Below are 16,651 nucleotides of genomic sequence, written 5' to 3'. Positions count from 1 at the left end.
TACTTCTCAGCACTCAAACTGTTAAAGAAAAAATGAAAAGAAAATAGTAAGAGTGCAAATTAACCAATGATAGGCGACACCTAGTGGTAGGTGGAGTTACGAATCTTTTCAGCTTACGCAGCTAATTCCGAGAATGTTGATTTCATATGATTTGTCTTCACGTGCGCGCAAGAGCACGTGACAGCTAGAAACTTTTCACCAGATCCAAATTTTTATTCACTCGTCATTGCGAGTCTTCCCATGTGAAGTGTGTTGGATGAAATCACTTGGCAATAACCACGAAAATTAAGATTGAGCTTACAGATGGTGATTTCCGGTTAGACTTCACAACAATTAACTTATCCTAGTCTGGACAGAGATATAAACAGATAATTCACCAGCTTTATATAGAAACTATAATCTCATTTATCTAAAAAAAATAATAATTATCATATCTTTATGCGACTTAACTTTATTATAATATATCAATGTGAGCAGATCTCCCGCTCGTGCTGTCAGTGTTTGTTTCAGGGAGAAAGAAAGAACTGACCAGAACCAACTTCCGGGGACGAAGCCAGATAGCTAACTATCTATACCTGAGGGCATAACAGAGTGTGCTGGTGCCTCACATGCCGAAGCATGTTGGCCTTGCCCTGGCTACGTTTATTAGGATCATACCGCGGAATCCAGTTCCCGCCAGATGCCGGTAAGCTTGACAACATCCTTTACGTAGTTAATCTTGGGGCAATATCAATTGGGAGGAACGTTTTTGTTACAAATATCATAATTGTAGCCTCATATATATCGAAAGCGAGTTTTAAACTGTGCAATATTTATAGTTCTTATAACGAAAAAACATAATAGGCTTAATATATAGTTTTTGACTTATTCATTTATAAGCTTTTGATTTAGACTTTTGTTTCCTATAAGTCAACCGCTTATAACTGAATAAGTTATATACGTGAGTAATATTATAATCAGCTCAGCTCTGGTATCAGTGACCTTGTTCATAAAGTAATATAACTCATACATAAGTACAGCTATTAGCTTTCCACATCTGTAGCGCTATAAATTAAAAACAGACACTTTGAAACACATGCGTTTTCTATTACGGATCAGACACGTCTAATGCCTTAACTTTCTGCGTAGTCATTTTAGACAGTCTTTGTACAAGGCGTAATTGAAGTACAGTAGCTATCGATATTGTGAATTTTGTTGAATTGTACATATAACAACAAAACACAATAATATTATGTTTCGAAACAACAATAAAAAAAAAGGCGTATAAACGACATACAAGACTTAACGAAGTCGATTATAGTTTTCTGGAATCATTTCCGTTTCGTAAAGTTTAAAATTAAAAAAAAAAGTTCCAAATGATGTAGAAATAAATAAAATCTCGTTTTTTCCTGGTATATACTTTTAAAGTATTTGAGTGGAATATTTTTGCGATCACATAGATTTCGTGTGCTTATTTCCGTGTGGATTTATACAATATCAATCGGTTTTTAAAATCGAGTAGCCTTTACACTGAGTTCTTCTGTAAGTTGAATAAACAGTGATCTTGGAGTGGAGCCAATGTGAAGACTTTATATAAGAGTGACAAAGGTTTCTTTTGAACTGGAACTTAGTTCGTATATTACACTTCGTAAAAAGAAAGTCCCCGGTCCAGGTTGTCCTCAGAACTACTTCCTGTATTGTCGATAGTGCTTAACCTGATGGTCTTGTTTGCACGCTATTTCACGACACATTATAACAATTTCCATTATAACAATCTAACTGCTTATTTATTTACAAACTTTCCAAAAATATTGATCTGTATCTAGGCGTTAGCTTCCAAAACCTGTTTAAACAGTCCAAAAGAACAACTGTCAATTAGAGTAACAGTAGGAAACTTTATACATATAAGTTTCAGTTGCTCTGGCCATCTTTATTTTTCTCATGAAAATGGCCGTTGATTTCGAGGTATTGTTGGAAGCTTGTGAGCTTTCGTCAGCTTCAAATCATTGTTTATGATCTTGTTAACATATCAGGAGACATTCCCAGCTTCATTACAAATCTTTTATGATTGAAATAGTTTTCTTTTCTAACCACAGTATTAGCTTTATTGGATGAGGATGTTGCATCAGATTGGACTGGGATGTGGTTCCGGAGTCCACTACTTTTGTATTGTTTTAAGGTGTGGTTCCGGAGTCCATTGCTTTTGTATTGTATTAAGGTGTGGTTCCGGAGTCCATTGCTTTTGTATTGTATTAAGGTGTGGTTCCGGAGTCCATTGCTTTTGTATTGTATTAAGGTGTGGTTCCGGAGTACATTGCTTTTGTATTGTATTAAAGTGTGGTTTCGGAATCCATTGTTGTTAAATACTGTTGTTAAACAGCACTGGAGGGTTCTACTTCTTCTAAATATCGTTCACTTCGGTTATATATCATTTAACGATCTGGTTTTACGAATATCCTTCTTCCAAAAAGGCTGTGACATAATATTTCAAGCATAAGTCTAACCATGGCAGTATTGCACTGCCGAAAGATCGAGAATGAGCCGTGAACCAAATATACAAGTGCTAAACATGTCGCCCGTGGCTGCACAGTTCGCATCAGTGTAAGCACGCCACTGTATTAGGGAAACGCGAATCATTGGCATCAACATCAGCTAACTTTCTCAATAAGAAGATTACAAATTATAAGTGGATTTGCTGAAAGTTACTTACAACAGGAGGAATTCTGAAGATTTTATAAACGTTTTAAGAAAGATCAATTAGAAATGGAATATCCTGTAATTTCTATAAAAGAACTGAAGAAAGTTACCTATAACGGGAATTAATGTGTAATTTATATAAGAGAACTGTTTGTTTGTTTATTTTTGAATTTCGCGCAAAGCTACACGAGGGTTATCTGCGATAGCCGTCCTTAATTTAGCAATGAAAGACTAGAGGGAAGGCAGCTAGTCATCACCACCCACCGCCAACTATTGGGCTACTCTTTTATCAACGAATAGTGGGATTGACCGTCACATAATAACGCCCCCACAGCTGAAAGGGCAAGCATGTTTGGTGTGACGGGGATTCGAACTCGCGACCCTCAGATTGCAAGTCGAGCGACCTAACTAAGAGAACTGAAGAAAGTTACATATAACTGCTTTTAGTGTGTAAGTTAAATAACGGACTGAAGAAAGTTACTTATAACTGATATTAGTGTGTAAGTTAAATAACGGACTGAAGAAAGTTACTTATAATTGATATTAGTGTGTAATATATACAAGAGGATTGAAGAAAGTTACTTGTAATGGGAATTAGTGTTTAAGTTATATAAACGAACTGAAGAAAGTTACTTATAACTGGTATTAGTGTGTAATATATACAAGAGGATTGAAGAAAGTTACCTGTAATGGGAATTAGTGTTTAAGTTATATAAACGAACTGAAGAAAGTTACTTATAGCTGGTATTAGTGTGTAATTTATATACAAGAGGATTGAAGAAAGTTACTTGTAATGGGAATTAGTGTTTAAGTTATATAAACGAACTGAAGAAAGTTACTTATAACTGGTATTAGTGTGTAATTTATATACAAGAGGATTGAAGAAAGTTACCTGTAATGGGAATTAGTGTTTAAGTTATATAAACGAACTGAAGAAAGTTACTTATAACTGGTATTAGTGTGTAATTTATATACTTAGTGTGAAGGTTATATATAAACAGTTGTTACTGAGAGCAGGATTTGGTATGTCGTAACTTTAGTAGACGGTCTATAGATAGTCTCTAGAGTAAATAAATTAAAACGACACCTGAAGATGGCGTACGAACACCGAAACATGTAGAATATTTTTAGGGCTGGTCCCCGTTTTTAATAAATTATTTATTGTGCAATTATTTTAACGTTGTACTCCTTTTAATTGTATATATATATATATATATAGTCTATGGAGATTGTATAACGTGATACATATATTTTACAATTAAGATTAGTATATAAACTGTGTGAGAAAATAAAACAACCTTAAATAGAAATATATATATATATATATATTATAAAATGTACGTAAGTACGACATACTATGATATACAAAGTATGACATACTATGATACACAAAGTATGACGTACTATGATATACAAATTATGACATACTATGATATACAAAGTATGACGTGCTGTGATATCCAAAGTGGGACATACTATGTTATACAATGTATGACGTACTATGATATACAAAGTATGACGTACTATGATATACAAAGTTTGACATACTATGATATACAAAGTATAACATACTATTATATACAAAGTATGATGTACTATGATATACAAAGTATGATGTACTATGATATATAAAGTATGATGTACTATGATATACAAAGTATGATGTACTGTAATATGCAAAGTATGATGTACTGTGATATACAAAGTATGACATACTATGATATACAAAGTATGACGTACTGTGATATACAAAGTATGACGTACTATGATATACAAATTATGACATACTATGATATACAAAGTATGACGTACTGTGATATCCAAAGTGGGACATACTATGATATACAATGTATGACGTACTATGATATACAAAGTATGACATACTATGATATACAAAGCATGATGTACTGTGATATACAAAGTATGACATACTATGATATACAAATTATGACATACTATGATATACAAAGTATGACGTACTGTGATATCCAAAGTGGGACATACTATTATATACAATGTATGACGTACTATGATATACAAAGTATGGCGTACTATGATATACAAAGTATGATGTACTGTGATATACAAAGTATGACATACTATGATATACAAAGTATGACATACTATGATATACAAAGTATGACATACTATGATATACAAAGAGTGTAAAAGGTGCAGTGAAACTGTTCGTAGAGCTGATCTGTATAAATAGAGAATTAAATACTGTATTAAAATGGGATTGCTCTGCAACTTGCGAAAACAGAGTTAAAGACTTCTTTAACTAGTCATCATCACCCACCGCCAACTCTATTACCAACGAATAGTGGGATTGACCGTCACATTATAACGTCTCCACGGCTGAAAGGGCGATCATGTTTGGTGGGTTATTAATATGAGTGGTCCTTGATACAACAGGAACTGCGATGTCTTCCAATAGTGCGTAATCATGGTCATTAGAGTGACTACGATCTCACGATGGGGGAAGTCATTCCAACGGTAGCACAGGACAGACAACATTGTTCTTATAAAGCAGTTCAGTTGTATAAACAAATTGCATGACTAATTAATGTTGTCTGGAGCAGAATTTAGTCTGAATAACTTATGAATTACGGAATAATTAAGACTACATGTATTTAGTTGAAATTATATTTAAAGTGATCTCTTTCTATTAGAATATTCGCGCAAAGTTACAGAAGAACTATTTGCAAATAACCATCCTTGATTTTGAAATTTTGTCTTGATAAATTAGGTGGGAGGCAGCTGGATAACAGAACCCATCGCCAATTCTTAAGCTACATCTTAAGTAACTGAAAAGTAGTGACATCTTTTATTGCCTTCACGGCCAAAAAGTACGGAGTGACTTTTCTATGGCAACTGGATGCGAGTCATGATCATTTAGATTCACATTCTGGGCATGCTAAGTATTAGGTCAACATTGAATTGAAAAATAGATTATAATACTTCAACTGATATTAATTTGTAAACCACTGAAAGTCTGAGGGCTTACAACACTAAAAAAAAAAAGGATTTCTATACTCGCGGTAGGCATAGCACATCGAGCTCATTGTGTAGCTTTGTAGTTACTAACAAAAAACACATTTTTCTTTTAAAAAAATTCCTAATAAAAATGGAGTTTTGAATGTTTTAGTGAACCGAGGTGTTTTTATAGACTCTGTGGGTAAATGAAATAGTTTACTTTGAATTGAAACTGGTCTGCAGATGATGCGAATAAAACAACCCTAAATTGACGAATATTTTTGTCTTTAAATCGTAGCCATCCCAGTGGCAAAGCGGTATGTCTGCGGACTTACAACGCTGCAAACCGGGTTTCGAGCACAGAGATAGCCCTTTGTGTAACTTTGTGCTTAACTTCAAACAAACAAACTCTACATTGTAAAGACAGGGTGAATAACATTGCCTTCAACAGTTATGAAATGATAAACTACGAAATACTATCAGGCTTAACGTTTTCTATAGGCCATGTAACGAAAGTTAAAAATTGGCTTTATTTGTCTTAGGTTGTAAACTGTGATTCATGTAGAATATATAGATTACTTTCCCTACGATTAAAGTGTAGAATACCTTTAATCAGAAAAAACAACAACTTTAAACTAGTATATGACACAATATGACAAACATATGTGATTTTAAACTCTCACTAGTTTGTAGGATGTAATATAAGAAGTTAAAAGTATTGCCTTAATTATGATTTAACCATGCACGTTATGGTGATGTAAGTATTGCTTTAATCTGGAAGTTGTAGAATCTAACTAACCTAAACTGAGGATTTTTCATAGGAAGTTACTGAATGATATCGAGCCCGAAACAGCATATAAGATAAAAATGGACCAGTAAGTAGCCTTAAACTTAACTTCGATTACATTACCTAAACATAAAGATCCAAAAATTAACCTAAACTCTAATTAGCCCATAGACTTTAAAGCAATGTATTTAAGATTAACGTAAAACCGCAGCATGCCTTAAACTGTATGCATTTGTCTTTAAGCAAATGAGGTGTATTTATCAACTAAATACTATTAGTCTGTGGGTTATGAAACATAATATTAGTCTGTGGGCTATAAAAACATGATATTAGTCTGTGGGTTATAAAAACATAATGACCAATTTGCCTCTAGATGATATAAACCTCTGACTATACAGGGCTGAGAACGTTATATTATAACGGTTGTTAATATGAAAATCAGTAAATCACGTGGCAACTACAGCCAATATAAAATCGCAGAACTACATTTGAGCGTTGTTTGGGGCTATCTAGGTAGTGTAATGTCACCAACAATTAATCGCTTTTGGGAAAGTTATGTAATAGCCTTTTCAACCCAAAGTATTCATATTCAAGTCATAATGTTGTATTCATACCAGGGATTTATACTTTCCAAGACAAGGATATTCCTTATAGTACATTTCATTGGAAAACAAAGGACTGTGGATCAACTTGGGCCACGATGCTCAACCAGAAAGAGACCTGCAATAAGTCGTACCCCAGTCGTAGTAAGTAAAGTGCGGTGGCTTGTAAAAGGTGAGAATCTACAAACACAAAGGTCAGTGGCAAAAGCCGTCCTCGTGCCCCAGGCAACAGTATGTAATATAATCAAGAAGAACTTCCGTCCATGGAAAAGCAACATAAGTCACATGTACATAGTTGCTTCCACAACATATCAGTTATGCCGTCTCACATCTCAATTAGCTTTAAAATGAAACAGGTATTTATGCCATTCGGTATGAAGACATACAGATTAAGTCGCTTTTGGATAACTATGGGACTGGGCTATTGAAACGGGCGCTGAAACTTTTTGTTCTCGTACAGTAGATGATTTATCGAAAGCTTGCTGGAAGAATGGTGTGCTTTGAACATGACAGCCTTAAAATAGAACCTTTTGCAATGGAACCTATGCTGTGGGTTGTTGTCATGAAGCACGTTTGTCAGACAGAGCATGATCAAACGTGGTGACATGGAGTGTAAAGACGTTGTTGGGCTCCAAAATATGTGTATATATATATATATATACTAAAATCAGCTAGAATTGATTTAAATTATAATTGAAATTGAATTAAAGACAATGGCCAGATAGTTCTTTAAAACAAATTGGCTTGGAATTCGTTGAAAGGTTTGGTGCTATTTTCAGTTGGAATAAATCTAAACTGTGCAAATAATGCAACAAGATCGTATTTTAATTAGAATAACTGAATAAACGGAGTACCTAGTGTTGTCAAATTCTGTAATTACGCTTTAAGCTGTGGCAAACATTTCTTTTGATTTTAGTATTTTAAGATTTTTAAAAAGCTTTGTAATAATCCCTTGCCTTTTAAATAACTTGTAAATTTTGTGGACCAAGTGGCAAGAGAGTATTTAGTTAATTTCATTAGTAGGCAGGATAAATAATTTTACGAAACATTATTTTCAGTTCAATCACTCGAGATTTATGGAAAGATAAAACTGTTTTAAACTACAGATAATTTATAGCCTTTTTTTTTATAAAAGAGAGCTCAAAAATGTCTTAATTTATCAAAGCCACATTGCGTTACCTGCTGTGTCCACCGCGAGGAATCAAAGGCTGAATCTTAGTGTTGTAAGTCCGTAAACTTACTGCTGTCCCACAGGGGGGGGGGGGAGGGAGAGGATGATTTAGAATTACTTGTAGAATTTGAGAAAAATTTAAAGAATGTTTTCTAAGGGAATTTATATGAGGGAGTTTGTTAGAGTAAGTTAAGATACTATCTTACGTTGGAATAAATCTATAGAAGTTCGTTGGAGTAATCTTAAGTATTGACTTGAATTGGTATTGGTACCAGGATGGAGATTTCTCAGAAGTAAACTTTAGAAATTCCTTTAAGTCTGAAATAATTTCTTCTCTTGGACTGGAACAGGTTGTATAAACAGAGAGATTAAAGTTGTTTTGAACAGCGATTTGTCTGTAAATTATTAGAAAATTTCCTTCCATAAACAAAATCCATAATTCTTACTCTGCCGTTTCGCTCAACCTCCAATTTAGAATAAATAAAGCCGACAATTTTTCGTATGCTAGCATCTTTAACGCTGCAGTTTTTTTTTTCGGGATATCCAGTGTCTTCTAAATGAATATAACTGGTAGATGGATAGTTTGATAGCTAAAAAAATGCGAAGTTTCTGACAGGTTAACCTTTACATCAAATGATAAGTGCAGGATGAAATCGGGGAGTATTTTGATATCACATTTAAGAATTCACAGTTCTTACCTAATATAATGTTTTTAAGTTACAATTTGTGGCCAACTTTTAAGTTTGGCTGCTTGTCATTTTTCTTTCCAGGTTTTGTTGTAAATCGCAACACGTCGGGTATTTAAAGGAATTTGTCGAACTTTTAAGGGCAACACTCTATACGGAGAGAATTAAGTTTTTGAAATCAAGCCTCTAATAATTTTACTTTATTCTCACCCGACCATTTTGCTCGTTCATAGAAACAGTCTTCGATAGAGAAAGGATAAAAACAGGCCTAACTTAAACCTCGAAATTGGCTGGGTGCTTTGCTTTGTGAATTTAACTTGCTGATCACAAAACGACTCCACTCGCCCGTCATGAAAACCCCTGGTAAGAAAAGTGATCACAACTAACTACAACTTTGCTGTTCCTTAAACATGAACTGGTGGTAGTTGTTTTACAGTAAGTTCAAAGTCATGAACTTGGGTTATCATAATTTGAATCACACGTTTAATATATATTACAACCCACTTAGTACAGCGAGACTGAAGTAAATAATCTTGGCATAGCGATGGATAAGTCATGCGAACCACTGAGGCAGTGCTCTGTAGCTAGTACTAAATCTAACAGAAGTTTAAGGTGTATTTATAACCATGTTGATTACAAGCTAAAAGAGGTAATTTTCTCTGTATACAAATCATTAGTTAATCTTCATTTGGAATACTTTGTACAGCACTGATTTCCTTATCTCTGAAAGGATATTAACATCTGAAAACGGTTCAGAGGAAGGCTACTTAGATGATTCCGGGGATGGAAGAGTTATCTAATAGGGATAGATTAAAATCTATTTACTTATTTTCTCTCGAGAAAAGAAGGATAAGAGGTGATCTGATCGAATGTTGCAAGATTATCCTGAGGATCGATAGGATAATACCTCTGATTTATTTGTGTTGTATTCTGAAAATAATATTTAGGACGAATTGTTTATTTGTTTGTTTGTTTTGAATTTTTCGCAAAGCTACACGGGGGCTATCTGCACTAGCCGTTCCTAATTAAGCAGTGAAAGACTAGAGGGAAGGAAACAAGTCATCACTATCCACCGCCAACTCTTAGGCTACCCTTTTACCAACGAATAGTGGGATGGACAGTAATATTTTAACGACGCAAAAGGCGAGCACGTTTAGTGACGAAACTCTAATCCGCGACCCACAGATTGCGAGTTGAGTGCTCTAACCATCTGGTATGCGAACCTGCTAAGGTTTGGAAAAGACAGGCTAGGCTCCGGTTAAAACGATTTTATTTTTCTTACGTAGTGATTAGCGTATGAAATGAGTTGCCGTATAACAGTGGAGTTCAGCACTGTACAGGAGAAAGAATAGGATTTGTTTCTTTGTTTGTTTTAGAAGTTTCGCGCAAAACTACACAAGGCTAACTGCGCCTAGCCATCCCTGATTCTTAGCTGTTAGTCTAGAGGGAAGGCAGATAGTAAACAGCACTCACCACCAAATCTTGACTTCTGAATAGTGGGATTTGGTCGTCATTGTTACAGCGCATATTTCATATACCTTTAAACAATTTCGACCGCTAGGAACAGCAGTTTTTATATCGTTTTATCATAAGTCAATCAAATGAGTAGAGTAGGCGATTAAATCAGTAATTTCAGCGTCTTCCCCCTGCTGCATAATGGAAGTCAAGAATAGATTAATACAGCATATGTAAATTAACAAAAAACATTTTGCATAAGTTAGCATAACTCTCCGAACATTATATATATATATATATATTATTTGTGACATCAGCTGTACCAAGTTCTTAAAAAGTTTAAAGTCATACTCTGAACAATAATCACCTGGTGAATCAGTGGTAAGTCTACAGACTTACAAGGCTAAAATTCGGGGTTCTATTCCCCGTGGTAGTTTGTTTGTTTGTAATTAAGCACTAAGCTACACAATGGGTTATCTGTGCTTTGCCCACCACAGGTATCGAAACCTGGTTTCTAGCATTCTAAGTCCGAAGATATTCTGCTATGCCACTTCCCCGCGCTAGACAGAGCGCGGATAGAAAAGTTTAAAGTCAGACTGCGAACTATAATTTCCCAGTGAATCAATGGTAAGTTTACAGATTAAAAGGTTAAAATTCAGGATTATATTCCCCGCAATGGACAGAGATCAGAAAGTCCATTCTGTAGCTTTTTGTCGCAATTGCTATTTGTGTTTTAGTGGGATGTTCCTGAAGAAGCTGTAAAGCTAAACGCTAAATGTCCACTTAAAGCAAAGTTACAAATTGGTGTTACAAGGTCGTTTATTACTAGTATTAATATGCCTTGTATACACCAATATGCACTATAGAAATTAAATAAGAATGTTGAAAATTTGATACTTATCCAATCCACCCATGACAAACAGACAAAGGCAATTGTGTTCAAAATGTTTATCTTATCCAATCTTACCATGACAAACAGACAAAGGCAATTGTGTTCAAAATGTTTATCTTATCCAATCTTACCATGAAAAACAGACAAAGGTAATTGTGTTCAAAATGTTTATCCTTATCCATTCTTACCATGACTAACAGACAAAGGCAATTGTGTTGAGAAACTGATCCTCTTCTAATCCAACTAAGACAAAGACACAAAAGCAAGTGTTGTGAAAAGTCGATCCTCAGCCAATCCTAACATGACAAAGATCGATGTGTTTAAACGTGATCTTCAAACAAACCTATATGAAAGACACATAAACAAAACTATATTGAAACCTTATTACTCAGCTAAACTTAAGGCAAGGAGACACAAATATTCTGAATAGTCGGTGGTCATTCGAGCTTTCCTAGGCAGACTGAAAAAGGCAACTGTGTTGAAAAGTTGATCCTCAACCAATCCTACTATAACAAACAGAAAAAAGTAAATGTGTTGAAATTTTGATCCTTGGACAATGCTATTATGACAGACAAATAAAGAATGTTTACAGTTGATCATTAGGCAATCCTGCTATAACAAATAAACCAAGGTAAGTTTGTTGAAAAGTTGATCGTCAGCAAATCGTACCATGACAAATAGATAAAGGTGGGTGTGCTGAAACGTGATCTTCAGACAGTCCTATATGAAAGACATGTAAGCACATGTATAATAAAACCTGGATTCTCAGCCATATATTAAAGCAAGCAAATACAAGTAGGCTGAACCATCAATAGTCATCCAAGCAGACTGACAAAAACAAGTGTGATTAAAATTTGATTTTCAAACAATTCTGTCATAACAAACAGACAAAGGCAAGTGTGATGAAAGATTTATTCTCAGCCAATGCTACCATAGCTGATTGACTAAGACAAGTGTGTTGAAAAGATTATTAACATCCAGTCCTAGTATGAAAAACTGATAAATATAACAGTTTTCAAAATATGACCCTCAGCTCATCATACTATGATATACAGAAAAAGGAATGTGTTGAAAAGTTGATCTTCAGCCAATTATACCATGAGAAACAGACAAAGGTTAGTGTATTGAAACATAATCCTTAGCCAATCCTAACATGACAAAATGATAAAAGCAAGTATGTTGAAACGTGATCCTCGGACAATCCTTTTGTGACAGTCTTCCAAACACAAGTATACTGAAATCTCGATCTTCATCCAAACCTAAGGCAGGCCAACACAAGTGTGCTGAAGAGTCACAGGTTATCCAAGCTTACCCAGACAGACTGACAAATGGAAATGTGTTCAAAAGTTAATCCTCATCCAATACAACCTTAACAAACGTATAAAAGTAAGTGGGTTGAAAGATTGATTCTCAGTCAATTACACCATGGCAAGTGGGTTGATAAGTTGGTCCTAAGTCAATCCCATCATGGAAATGGGTTGATAAGTTGGTCCTAAGTCAATCCCACCATGGCAAGTGGGTTGATAAGTCGGTTCTAAGTCAATTCCACCATGGCAAGTGAGTTGATAAGTCGGTTCTAAGTCAATTACATCATGGCAAATGGGTTGATAAGTTGGTCCTAAGTCAATCCCATCATGGCAAATGGGTTGATAAGTTGGTCCTAAGTCAATCCCATCATGGCAAGTGGGTTGATAAGTTGGTCCTAAGTCAATAACACCATGGCAAGTGGGTTGATAAGTCGGTCCTAAGTCAATCCCACCATGACAAACAAACAAAGGTGAGTGGTTGGAAATGATCCTCAGCAAATCCTATCATGACAAAATGATAAAGGCAAGTGTGTTGTAACGTGATCCTTAGCGAATCCTAGCATGACAGTCTTACAAACACAAGTATACTGAAACCTCGATTTTCAGCCAAACATAAGGCAGACAAACGCAAGTGTGCTGAAAAGTTGAGCCTATATCATTTCTACCACAGTAAATTATCCATTTAAAGTCTACAATGAACCAACAGCTGCTTTTGTCAAATCTTTAAAAGAATATCATACAAATTTACCATGTCTTTCACTCGTGTCACTGATGCTTCCTGTCTTCCCCTTTTAAATTTTTATATAGAAGTTGTAATTACTGTGGATAGTGATTTTTATGTAACAATTTAAAGCTTATATTCATACTTGTTGATATACATTAAAACAAAAACCTCGGTTTTTGTCATAAAATGATGGGTTTTGATTTTTCTCCTTCAAGAAGTTATGCTGTATAAAAATGTCTATGTTGCTCTATAGCGGCAGATTTTTACAATTCACATTACCAAAACTCTCATGCTTAAGTCAGCTTTACTGAAACTATACACCTAATGTTATTTAAACCTGCAAAATTTGTTAAGATTGCCATATCTCGAGTCGATCATATATTCCAGGCTAAAACTTTTAGATCACATGAAACATGACAGTCTCGAGAGTTTAGGATTAATATTTTAAAGAACTACATTTTTAAAACTTTCCATTAAAAGTTTCTAATGTTAATTGTCGTTTAATGTTTTCCAATATTATGTACCAGACGCCTTTCATCAAGACAGCTTTCGAAATTTGCAACATGTTGCTAACCCAGGCTGCTTCAGTGATTTTTCTTTTAATACTCTTAATAAGAAGTATGTATTTCTTTTGAATACAAATATTTTCATCATATATATCTAACACAAATGTTACGAATCAAAACATAAAACCCTGAGAAACAAAATGTTTAAAATGACTTTGAAATTACTAGAATATTACATATATATATATTGTGTAAGATTATTGAAACGCATACATTTTTCTTGTTAGTAGATCATAAGATAAGGAAGGTTAACACAGGATCGAGCCTTCTTTTATTACTTATTTCATACAATTTCAAGTGAAGGTTTACTTTTTCTTTGCATATATAGGGAAATAGTTACCTTTAAAATTATGTTAAATTTCCAAAAATCAATTAATCGTTACAGGAAATACAAAATCTTGAGAATTCAAATACAAGAGTATGATTATTGGTTTACTTCACAGCCGTTTAGAGAAAACCTACGTTCACATGACATTTAAACACTTTTTACTGTCTATAATGCATTGTTACTGTTTGTTGTCTTTGACCCTACGACGTATATATATATATATGTAACACGAAGTATCTGATCTTGGTTTACAATGGCTACAGGGTATTTAGTATTTTCAATCTAAACGGCGCCTTATGCCATATATGAGCCAAACGACAAGATTAGAGACCCTAATTTTGGGCTGTGGACCACAGTGAAGGCAATTAGTCAGCAGCAACCGCCGCCTACACGTTTACTATTAATCGAATACAATCATTTTTATAATGCGCCTACAGCTGAAAGAGACAAACGTATGAAACGTCATACAGTACACACGAATCTTGGAACTTACGACCCGCGGTACGACATGCTAGCTACTAGGACACACCCAGTCAATATTAATTTTATGAGATCCATTATTAATGTTTGGATAGTTATAATAATCTTGTGTTCGGATAGTGATGCTACCTCCCCCTTCTCCCCAATTACAACATTTTTATATTATGATACTATATTATATTATATCTGAAGACGATGACATACGCATTGTTGCAAAAAATGCCGTTTTATTTGTTGAATTTTGCTAGTTTCAGAGTCATACAAGATTTTCTTTGACAAAGTTGTTCCTTCCTCTATTCTAACGGCAATAATAATGTTTGTGAAGCGACAAAATTATCAGCCTCGGAATATATGTCTTTCTGTTTTCAGTGTTGTAAATTAATAGTGACATACAAAAATTATTCATAACTTTAGTTTGTTTTGAATTTTACGCAAAACTACACGAAGTTTATCTGCGCTAGCCGTCCCTAATTTAGCAGTAAGATAAACCTGCATATTGAAATAATTGGCACGAAGATCTAGATAAACCTGCATATTGAAAGAACTAGCACGGAGATCTAGATAAACCTGCATATTGAAAGAACTAGCACGAAGATCTAGATAAACCTGCATATTGAAAGAACTAGCACGGAGATCTAGATAAACCTGCATATTGATATAATTGGCATGAAGATCTAGATAAACCTGCATATTGAAAATATTGGCACGAAGATTTAGATAAACCTGCATATTGAAAGAACTAGCACGAAGATCTAGATAAATCTGCATATTGAAAAAATTTGTGCAAAAAGATCATCATTTATACTAAAAGAGTTTGGTTTGGTTTGAATTTCGCGCAAAGCTACACGAGGTTTATCTGCGCTAGCCGTCCCTAATTTAGCAGTGTTAGACTAGAGGGAAAGCAGCTAGTCATCAACACCCACTGCCAACTCTTGGGCTACTCTTTTACCAACGAATAATGGGATTGACCGTCACTTTATGACGCCCCCACAGCTGAAAGGGCGAGCATATTTGGTGGGATGGAGATTCGAACACGCGACCCTCAGATTGCGAATAAAGCTCCTTAACCACCTGGCCATGCTGGGCCAATCCTAACTTTAGAGGATAACGTACTTCAAAGGCTGCTTCCCTGGTTTTTCATAACTAGCTCTTCAATTTACCATACGTAGTGCCGGGAATTGATGATACCGATAACTATGGTTATTAAACAGTAAATTCGGATTTAGCGGATCGATTTCCTCTGTTAGGTTTGTCTTCACAGTTTCAACTCCGGAAATACTATACAGCTTCACATATGGCTTTTTATCAATCTCGAAGTAAATATTGAACTTATGAAAACATTGATAATATAAATTTATTTTCAGTGCAAAGTAACTTCCTCCTGAAATGAGGCGTTTTCTACCCCAAATATACCCAGGAAATTATGCGTTATATTTACGTTTTTAGACAATCTTTTTATTTCTCAATGCGGTTTATACAGAGACAGTTATCCCTAACTTTAGGTCTTCATTACAATCACGTAATGGTATATAATGTTCAAAATAAGCACACTCTCATTTTCTTAGTGTACACGTTTTTCAAATAATAACAATTTATTTTGTGGTTTTAATGAACTGTTTTCACAAAGTTAACACATATATACAAGACTTAACACTATGCTTGAGTAATAATTAGCAAAGAACTCATGACTGTGTTAAGAAAGAAAAATTCTAAAGTTACATTTTGTGCTATGGGACAGGAAGTTACAGGGTTCTTTGAAAAAACAACTGTCGTGTTATACATACAAGTGAGGTATCTCTGAAAATTATAATTATGTTTATAAAGTAAATTATGAACACACTTTTAAAAAATCCTTACTGATCGGTTTTCTTTTTAAACTAGTTTAATTGAGCAATCATACTTGTTACTGTAGGCCATAAGCTAACGTAATATGTTTTTTGGTGAATATTTGTAAAATGTTATGATCATCAGTACGTTGTAAAGTTATGTATATTTATGTAG

General features: G+C 34.5%; 1 protein-coding gene across 2 annotated transcripts in view; it reads left to right on the top strand.

Moving 5' to 3' along the window:
- Window positions 1-301: 301 nt before the first annotated feature.
- LOC106468549 (zinc finger protein basonuclin-2-like) overlaps window positions 302-16,651 on the top strand; it is a 228,904-nt gene continuing 212,554 nt past the window's right edge. For both annotated transcript variants that reach the window (XM_022397582.1, XM_022397578.1), the window contains exon 1: window positions 302-685. In XM_022397582.1, the coding sequence (XP_022253290.1) occupies window positions 619-685 (67 nt within the window). In that variant the 5' untranslated portion in view covers window positions 302-618. The remainder of the gene's footprint in view (window positions 686-16,651) is intronic.

The sequence above is a fragment of the Limulus polyphemus genome, unplaced genomic scaffold (assembly GCF_000517525.1).
Source record: "Limulus polyphemus unplaced genomic scaffold, Limulus_polyphemus-2.1.2 Scaffold89, whole genome shotgun sequence".
Classification (NCBI taxonomy): Eukaryota; Metazoa; Arthropoda; class Merostomata; order Xiphosura; family Limulidae; genus Limulus; species Limulus polyphemus.
This window is presented reverse-complemented; position numbering and strand designations above follow the sequence as displayed.